At 43.0% G+C, this 10,340-nt stretch overlaps 1 protein-coding gene across 1 annotated transcript; it reads left to right on the top strand.

Moving 5' to 3' along the window:
- Positions 1–322: 322 nt before the first annotated feature.
- KBTBD6 (kelch repeat and BTB domain containing 6) lies at positions 323–5,767 on the top strand. The gene has a single exon (XM_008958745.5). It carries the CDS (start codon positions 838–840, stop codon positions 2,860–2,862), a length of 2,025 nt encoding a protein of 674 aa, XP_008956993.2. The 5' UTR covers positions 323–837; the 3' UTR covers positions 2,863–5,767.
- Positions 5,768–10,340: the final 4,573 nt, after the last annotated feature.

The following is a 10,340-nucleotide window of genomic DNA, read 5'->3' as shown; positions in this document are numbered from 1 at the left end:
GAGATCTCTGCTGGAACTTGCAAGGTTTTCTGTTTTGGGGGGTTTTTTGTTTTCCTACAGGCTCATAATTTCAAATTAGTGGTGCTTCCTTTTTTTTTTTTATAAAGGCTGGAAGAAAACTTATCGAACCTTTATATTCTAAGAACTGAGTAATTATTCTACAAACCAACAAATATTTATTAACAGCGTCCTATAACCAACTCATGTAATCTTCACACAATCCTATGAAATACTACTGTTCACATCTTACAAAAGAAGAAACAGTTCAAAGAGACAAGTCAAACAATACATACTAGAACGAGGCGACTACTCTGGATTCCAAAACCACAGTTCCAAACCACAAAATCGAATCTAGGAAAATTGGCGCTCTCGAGTGTCGTCAGCTAAAACAAGGAACACCAGAGAAGGATCGCGATATTACACAAACTGCTACTCCCGACATGCAAAGCGGATTCTTTCCCTCGGTCTCGGCCCGGGAGTCCGAGAGTCCCAGCAGCCCTCGGGACGCGAAAGGCAACCTGGGAGCGGTAGTTCTCCTGGGCGCCTAGCATTGTCGCCCACGCTGCAGTAGCGGCTTCTGCGGCTCCAAGCCAGCGGGTCCTGTGAAGGCGAGCAGACGCGGAGAAAGGACGCGGGAGTGAGAGAGGGTGAGTCAGCCACTGTCTAAACGATAACGGGAGGCGGCTCTGCGGGGTAGGGTTGAATTCAGTAAATGGGCTCGTGCTGCGGTCTCTTCGGAGACGCTGCTATCTTAGCGTCAGCGAGGGAAGGTTGAGGAGGAGCCAGAGCCGGGTCCTGCAGCCTTTCTCGCCATCAGCGCCCGTCGCCATCTCCACCATGCAGTCCCGGGAAGACGCCCCGCGCTCTCGCCGCCTAGCCAGTCCCCGTGGTGGGAAGCGGCCCAAGAAGATTCACAAACCCACAGTTTCGGCCTTTTTCACGGGTCCAGAGGAATTAAAGGACACAGCCCATTCTGCAGCCCTGCTGGCACAGCTCAAGTCCTTCTACGATGCGCGGCTGCTGTGTGATGTGACCATCGAGGTGGTGACGCCTGGCAGCGGGCCTGGCACGGGTCGCCTGTTCCCCTGCAACCGCAATGTGCTGGCCGCGGCATGTCCCTACTTCAAGAGCATGTTCACAGGTGGCATGTACGAGAGCCAGCAGGCCAGCGTGACCATGCACGATGTGGACGCCGAGTCCTTCGAGGTGTTGGTCGACTACTGCTACACGGGTCGTGTGTCTCTCAGTGAGGCCAACGTGGAGCGCCTGTACGCGGCCTCCGACATGCTACAGCTGGAATATGTGCGGGAAGCCTGTGCCTCCTTCTTAGCCCGACGTCTTGACCTGACCAACTGCACCGCCATCCTCAAGTTTGCAGACGCCTTTGGCCATCGCAAGCTGCGATCCCAGGCCCAGTCCTATATAGCTCAGAACTTCAAGCAACTCAGCCACATGGGTTCAATTCGGGAGGAGACTCTAGCAGATCTGACCCTGGCCCAGCTGCTGGCTGTCCTGCGCTTGGATAGTCTGGACGTGGAGAGTGAGCAGACAGTGTGCCATGTGGCAGTGCAGTGGCTGGAGGCTGCTCCCAAAGAGCGGGGTCCCAGTGCTGCAGAAGTCTTCAAGTGCGTGCGCTGGATGCACTTCACTGAAGAAGATCAGGACTACTTAGAAGGGCTGCTGACCAAGCCCATCGTGAAGAAGTACTGCCTGGACGTTATTGAAGGGGCCCTGCAGATGCGCTATGGTGACCTGTTGTACAAGTCTCTGGTGCCAGTGCCAAACAGCAGCAGCAGCAGTAGCAGCAGCAACTCTCTTGTATCTGCAGCAGAAAATCCACCCCAGAGACTGGGTATGTGTGCCAAGGAGATGGTGATCTTCTTTGGACACCCCAGAGATCCCTTTCTCTGCTGTGATCCATATTCGGGGGACCTTTACAAAGTGCCGTCACCTTTGACCTGTCTGGCTCACACTAGGACTGTCACCACTTTAGCTGTCTGTATCTCTCCTGACCATGACATCTATCTAGCTGCTCAGCCCAGGACAGACCTCTGGGTGTATAAACCAGCTCAGAATAGTTGGCAGCAACTTGCAGATCGCTTGCTGTGTCGTGAGGGCATGGATGTGGCATATCTCAATGGCTACATCTACATTTTGGGGGGGCGAGACCCTATTACTGGAGTTAAGTTGAAGGAAGTGGAATGCTACAATGTTAAGAGAAACCAGTGGGCATTGGTGGCTCCACTGCCCCATTCTTTTTTATCCTTTGACCTAATGGTAATTCGAGACTATCTCTATGCTCTCAACAGTAAGCGCATGTTCTGTTATGATCCTAGCCATAATATGTGGCTGAAGTGCGTTTCTCTGAAGCGCAATGACTTTCAGGAAGCCTGCGTCTTCAATGAGGAGATCTATTGTATCTGTGATATCCCAGTCATGAAGGTCTACAACCCAGTTAGGGCAGAATGGAGGCAAATGAATAATATTCCCTTGGTCTCAGAGACCAACAACTACAGAATTATCAAGCATGGCCAAAAATTGTTGCTCATCACCTCTCGCACCCCACAGTGGAAAAAGAACCGGGTGACTGTGTATGAATATGATATTAGGGGAGACCAATGGATTAATATAGGTACCACATTAGGCCTCTTGCAGTTTGATTCTAACTTTTTTTGCCTCTCTGCTCGTGTTTATCCTTCCTGCCTTGAACCTGGTCAGAGTTTCCTCACTGAAGAAGAAGAAATACCAAGTGAGTCTAGCACTGAATGGGACTTAGGTGGATTCAGTGAGCCAGACTCTGAGTCAGGAAGTTCAAGTTCTCTTTCTGATGATGATTTTTGGGTGCGTGTAGCGCCTCAGTGAAATGCACAGGATCAACAGGGTTTGTTGTAACTAAATTGAAACACTAAGTTGTTTTTACTGTTTTGGAAAATATCTTAAATATCCTTTTTGTTCCTAAAGGAGGGGAAAAGTTGATTAACTTCTGGTTTGGTTTAGAAAAAGTAATGTTTGAAATACGAAGGTAATTTAATGTTACAAATTTTAACACTCAAATCAACCTTTTAATAATTTTCTGTGCTAAGGGTCCAATATTTATTTGATTAGTATGTTTATGTTTCATGACACTAATTTAGTCTTTTGATACATTTTACATTCTGTTTACTGCCACAAGCACTGTGGCAATAACTTTTGAATTTTAATTTTTATAATAGAAAAATGATTAGGAATTGCTAGATAGTGTTTTGAAAGCATATCTTTTTCTTCAGAACAATGTAGACTTCCAAAATGGTTAACCTAAGGGGTCTTTACAAAATGTGTTATAAGTTAAACATAATTTGGGAAGTTTTACTTTTGTTTTCTTCTATGAAGAAAAAAATGCAGGCTGGGCGTGGTGGCTCACGCCTGTAATCCTAGCACTTTGGGAGGCCGAGGCAGGTGGATCACCTGAGGTCAGTTCAAGACTAGCCTGGCCAACATGGTGAAACCCCGTCTCTACTAAAAATACAAAAATTAGCTGGGCGTGGTGGCATGCGCCTGTAATCCCAGCTACCCAAGAGGCTGAGGCAGGAGAATTGCTGAAACCCGGGAGTCAGAGGCTGCAGAGAGCCGAGACTGGGCCACTGCACTCCAGCCTGGATGACAGAGTGAGACTCCGTCTCAAAAAAAAAAAAAAAAAGGAAAAAAAAAAAAGAAAAAAAACCATATGTGTATTAGGGTGACTGAGTGGTGACTTCATTTATAATAATACAGAGAATAGCTATAAGCTCATTGACAGTAAAAACAACAAACCAGGATTCTACTGTTTGAAAAGAAGTTTCGTTTTAATTTTGGAATTTAGAATGTATATTTGCAAAGTCACCAATTTTCATCTAAAAGGTTATATTCTAGTTGTGTCACCAAATCATCAAAAAACCTTAAAAAAGAAGTAACTTGCTTTGTAGGTTTGTATTGTTGATCTAAACCTGATACATGCTTCATTTAATCAGGAATAATCCTTTTTTCTGCTGGACATGTATAAATTTCACTGGATTGTATAAATTTTTATCTATTGCCTTAAACATTTACATGATTCTCAATATGTTTTAGCTGCACAGTTTTGGTGTTCATCTTAGAGGATTCTTCAGCAGAAGTGATATTTCTTTACTGTTTTGTGAGGTAATACTGATTTTGAAAATATATATAAGCTAAAAACAGTATTTCGTTGATATCAGTAGTCATTGTGTTAACTATAAAGTCAAGTGCCAGCAAAGAACTTTAAAACTGTAAAGCTGTGTATAGAACTGTTTTGTGTAGCATGGAAATATTCTGTCAGCTTTTTAAAGTCACTAAATGTTCTTGATTATCAGCTTGAAGGTATTTTTGTATTACAAGTTGACAGTTGCTGGGTGTAGTGGCTCATGCCTGTAATCCTAGCAACTCGGGGCTGAGGTGGGAGGATTGCTTCAGCCCAGGAGTTTGAGACCAGCCTGGGCAACATAGCAAAACCCCATCTCTACAAAAATAAAAAATATGTCTGGGCATGGTGGCCCAAGTCTGAGTCCCAGTTACTTGGGAGGATCACTTGAATGTAGGATCACTTGAGTCTAGGAGTTGGGGGCTGCAGCTATCATCTGCAGCTATAATCATAGCTCACTGCAGCTATGATCATGTCTCTGCACTCCAGCTTTGGCAACAGAACGAGATCCCATCTCAGAAAAACAAAGTTGATAGTTAAAGAACATAAGTGGATGATGGCATTTGAGGCCACTAGTGAAAGTATGTTTTCTCTAAAATATTTCTCTAATAGTGATATAAATGGCTATTTTATTATGATGTTTGTATGTGTTTTGTATTTCTCTGTAAACCATGCTCCAGTCTTTGTTTTTCTGTTACCATAATGTAAGAGAAAGTCCTGGAACAGAGACTAAATCCCACGAAACTGACATTGTTAAACACACTAAAGCAAAAGTACTTACCTCTTGAAGATTTAATATATAATGGTTGACATGATACATGTACATGATGAATGACCAGATGCTTATGGTCTACATTTTCCTTTATCCTGTTAGTATTACCTTCCTTAATCTTTGTTCATTAACATGCTAATTCCTCTTCAGTGTTTATTTTCTAGTGACAGAATGCTAACATTTCTTACACCCTGGCAGAAGGGAGAGAAATGTGTTTCGGGGTGGGTAACTAAATTTTTGAGTGAAATATCATAAGATGAGAATGGAAAGAGGGAGACACAAAGAGTTATAACAAAAAAACAATGGTTTTTTTAGCCATTTGACTGGCTCTTTAAATAGTCTACAAGACATTCATGTTTAACATCACTTTTAGTGAAATAAAATGTGCCGTACTAGTATGTGCTTCAAAAGGGCAAATGTGCTTTAGTGCCCTAAGGCTAAATTTTGGTCATTTGACATCAGAGATGTTATAAGTATTGCACTTAATACGCACCTATTTCTCAATAGTGTTATTTTTTGGCTAGCATTTTCTTTACCACTATCTTGTTGATAGCTTTTTGTTCTCTAAGGTTGAAACATGACAGTGCTTATCTCAAACAGATTACCCATCTGCAGAACTAAGGAAAGCAATTTATGTATGAAAGAAATTCTCAAATTCGTTGTTCTCAACCTTTGAATTAAAGCTTAGACTAAATAGTAATATATCGTGGGAAGGATTTTGGTTTTGTGATATTTCTGTGAATTAAGGAATAGATGTTAACCATTATTTTGTAGAAAAGTGATTTGTATGTGGTTAATTATAAATAAAACTGGTACCAGAACTTATGCTTCCTGACTTTTTACTTCAGTGATTCCACTAAATGTATAAAACTTTTGCGTGTGCAGTTAATCAGGAGTTCCCAGCCCCCAGGCTGCAGACCTGTACCAGTCTGTGGCCTGTTAGGAACTGGGCTCACACAGTGAGCTGCAGGCAAGCAAGCATTAGCTCTGCCTCCTATTAGATCAGCAGTGGCATTAGGTTCTCATAGGAGTGTAAACTCTATTGTGAACTGCGTGTGCAAGGGATCTATGTTACATGTTCCTAATGAGAATCTAATTAACGCTTGATGATCTGAGGTGGGACAGTTTCATCCTGAAACTATCCCCTTACCCCTAGTCGTGGAAACTGGTCCCTGGTGCCAAAAAGGTTGGGGATCACTGCAGTGAATGATACAACTAGCAGTGCTGAAATCTCTTCACGACAAGAAAATGTAACTGTCTAATTTTCCAATTAAGCCACACATATTTTAGCAAACGCTTAATATAATGTCATTTGTCGGACTACCATCTGTAAGATTTAGAATGACATTAATTATCTTTTGTATTTTTGTCCCTGTAGTCTGAAGAGCTGAGAACCCAAATTATTGCAAATTCTTTTAAATGCAAACGATAGGTAGTATTAGAGTTTTCAAAAGGATAAAATAGAAACAAATTTAGCCACTAACTTGTCTAAATATGGATTAAAGATTGAAATTAAGTTGTAATAGCTCTTTTTCATCATTTTTAATTGAGCAGGGATTTATTTTTCAATTTTTATATCTTGTTGAGAATCTGAGGAAAGCTTTTGATCCATTCCCAAGCAAAAGGCACATAATTTATAATTTCAAGGATGTTTCACATTTCTGAAGCTCATCAGACCCAAGGTAAGAGCACTTGTAATAGGATCTCTTTTGCCATACCTGCTTAAAAATTTCAACACCCCTTTTATTATTCTAAATAACCTGATTTGTTTTGTTTTTAAATAGAGATTGGGTCTGTATTAGTCTGTTCTCATGCTGCTAATAAAGACATACCAGAGACTGGGTAATTTATAAGGAAAAGGAGGTTTAATGGACTCACAGTTCACGTGGCTGGGGAGGCCTCACAATCATGGTGGAAGGCAAAGGAGGAGCAAAGTCACGTCTTACAGGCCAAGCAAGGTGGCTCACATCTGTAATCCCAGCACTCTGGGAGGCCAAGGTGGGCAGGATCACATGAGAGCAGTTCAAGACCAGCCTGGCCAACATGCAAAACCCTGTCTCTACTTAAAAAATACAAAAATTAGCTGGGCGTGATGACAGGCACCTATAGTCCCAACTACTGTGGAGGCTGAGGCAGGAGAATTACTTGAACCCAGGAGGCAGAGGTTGCAATGAGCTGAGATCATGCCACTGCACTCCAGCCTGGGCAACAGAGTGAGACTCCATTTCAGAAAAAAAAAAAAAAAAGGGTCACACCTTACATGGCGGCAAGCAAGAGAGCAAGTGCAGGGGAGCTCGCTTTATAAAACCATCAGATTTCATGAGACTTATTCACTATCAGGAGAATAACACAGAAAAGACTCACCCTCGTGATTCAATTACCTCCCACCGGGTCCCTCCCATGATGTGGGAATTATGGGAGCTACAATTCGAGATTGGGTGGGGACACAGACAAACCATATTAGAGTCTTATTATTTTGCCTAGGCTGGAGTGCAGTGGCACAATCATAGCTCACTGTAAACTTGAACTCCTGGACTCAAGCCATCCTCCCACCTTAGCCTCCTGAGTAGCTAGGACTACAGGCACACACCACCATTACCAGCTAATTTTTTAAATTTTTTGTTGAAATAATAAACTCCTGGCCTCAAATTTTATCCTCCAGCCTCATCCTCCCAGAGTGCTGGGATTACACATATAAGCCACGATGTCCAGCCTTATTTATTTTTATTTTTATTTTTATTTTTATTTTTATTGAGACAGAGTCTTGCTCTGTCTCCCAGGCTGGAATGCAGTGGTGCAATCTCAGCTCACTGCACCCTCCCCATCCCGGGTTCAAGCAATTCTCCTGCTTCAGCCTCCTGAGTAGCTGGGATTATAGGCACCTGCCACTACACCCAGCTAATTTTTGTATTTTTAGTAGAGACGGTGTTTCACCATGTCGGCCAGGCTGGTCTCTTTTAACCATGTAAGGTCTTCCACAGCTGCATCCCAAGTCTGCATTAAGATTTCAGATGCCCGGGTTGGTCTCAAAATCCTGGGCTCAAGCCATTCACCCGCCTCTGCCTCCCAAACTGCTGGGATTACAGACATGAGCCACTGCGCCCAGTACTTTTAAGTTTATCGGAGATAAGTAGAAATGAAATATAGAATGGAGTCACATACTTGACAGAAGTAGTTATCCAAAATGTTTTCTGAAAGCTGTTTTGAAGTTTTCACAAACCGAAAAAAAATGACACCATATGTATATATTGACTAAAGCACAATTTACCTGAAATTAGTACAAGAAATGGGCAAGAAACTAAGTTCTGAATAAACTATTGTGGCTAATGGTTTGAACTTCAACAAAGGGGGAAATAAGTAGATTACATTCACACAGCACTGCAAAGATGATTCAGGCACAGAAAATGCTGTAATGTTGCTAGATAGCCTAGTTAGCTCTAAGAAATTTCCAGTTTTTGGCCGGGTGTGGTGGCTCACGCCTGTAATTCCAGCACTTTGGGAGGCCAAGGCAGGCAGATTATGAGGTCAGGAGTTCAAGACCAGCCTGGCTAACAGTGAAACCCCATCTCTACTAAAAATACAAAAATTAGCCGGGCATGGTGGCATGCACCTGTAGTCCCAGCTGCTCGGGAGGCTGAGGCAGGAGAATCACTTGAACCCAGGAGGTGGAGGTTGTGGTGAGCCGAGATTGCACCACTGCACTCCAGCCTGGGCAACAGAGTGAGACTCCATCTCAAAAAAATAAAAGATAAAAATAAAAATAATAATAATAATAGCCTTTCTCCCCTATCCTACAAGGAGCAATGGCTAAATTCTAACTAGATACATGTTGATCCAGAATAGAGACTACCTCTCCCAGGCATCCCTGCAGCTAGATGTGGCCATGTAGTTAAGATCTGGCCAATTTCATGCGACCCGAAGCAATATGCACAATTTCTCTCACAGGGACAGTAGTGCCCTCCCCTTCCCTTTCTTTCTTGATGGCTGGGATGTGGGTGGACATGAGGATGAACCACCTTGGACCATGTTGGTCAGGGCAACACCCTAAGTAAGGATAGCAGAACAGAAAGACAGAAATGCCTGGGTCTCAGATGACTTTGTAGATTAGGATCCACATAACAGAGTGGACTTTTATATAAGGAACTTATTTAAAGAACTAGGGAGTCTCAGCCTGGGCAACATAGTGAGACCTTATCTCTACTAAAAAGAAAAAAAAAAAGGGCTAGGCACGGTGGCTCACGCCTGTAATCCCGGCACTTTGGGAGGCTGAGGCAGGCGGATCACCTGAGGTCAGGAGTTCGAGACCAGCCTGACCAACATGGTGAAACCCTGTCTCAACTAAAAATACAAAAATACAAAAAGTAGGTTCGTGGTGTGCACCTGTAGTCCCAGTTCAGTTTAGTTTAAACTTAAAAGTTTTAATTTACACTTAAAAGTTTTTAACTTAAAAGTAAAAACTTAAAGACAATTATTTTTTTTTGAGATGGAGTTCTGCTGTTGTCGCCTAGGCTGGAATACAGTGTCGTGACCTCAGCTCACTGCAACCTCCGCCTCCCGGGTTCAATTGATTCTCCTGCCTCAGCCTTCCAAGTTGCTGGGATTACAGATGCCGGCCACCACGCCGGCAAATTTTTGTATTTTTAGTAGAGATGGTGTTTCCCATCATGGCCAGGCTGGTCTCCAACTCCTGACCTCAGGTGGTCCACTTGCCTCTACCTCCCAAAGTGCTGGGATTACAGGTGTGAGTCACGGTGAAGACAAGATTTTTCATATATGCTATGACCGGAGTCTTCTCCATATTTTACACTAGTTAGTACTTGTTTGGTATCATGATCGCATTGCTTGCTTTATGGTAGGGCTCTTCTCATGCTGCAAGCATTCAGTTTATCGATCTGTTCATTCTTTATTATGTGTCTCCTCCATTAGAATATATATGAGGCTGGGTGCAGTGGCTCATGCCTGTAAATCCCAGCACTTTGGGAGGCCAAGGCATTGGATGGCTTGAGTCCAGGAGTTCGAGACCAACCTGGACAACATGGCAAAACCCTGTATCTACTAAAAATCCAAAAATTAGCCAGGCATGTGGTGTGCACCTGTTGTCACCAAAAAAGAAGAATGTATATGCCGTCATGGCATGGACCATATTTATCTTTTTCGAAGCTCCTAGCAATAGGACCAGGTGCGGCATTGGCACTCAATGAATATTTGTTGAAGAAATAAATGTGTTTGGTACTTGTTCACATTTATATGACAAACACCTGCATTTATAGCTCTCATCTTTTTGTCAGTTTTCCAGCTTTGCGGTAGAGCTATTATTAAACTGTTTTGTCTGGTTGTTATAGCAACCCAGAGGCTTCCAGAACTACAGGTTGTTTCTGATGTGCATATTCTACC

This window comes from Pan paniscus, chromosome 14 (genome assembly GCF_029289425.2).
Source record: "Pan paniscus chromosome 14, NHGRI_mPanPan1-v2.0_pri, whole genome shotgun sequence".
In the NCBI taxonomy this organism is placed as follows: Eukaryota; Metazoa; Chordata; class Mammalia; order Primates; family Hominidae; genus Pan; species Pan paniscus.
This window is presented reverse-complemented; position numbering and strand designations above follow the sequence as displayed.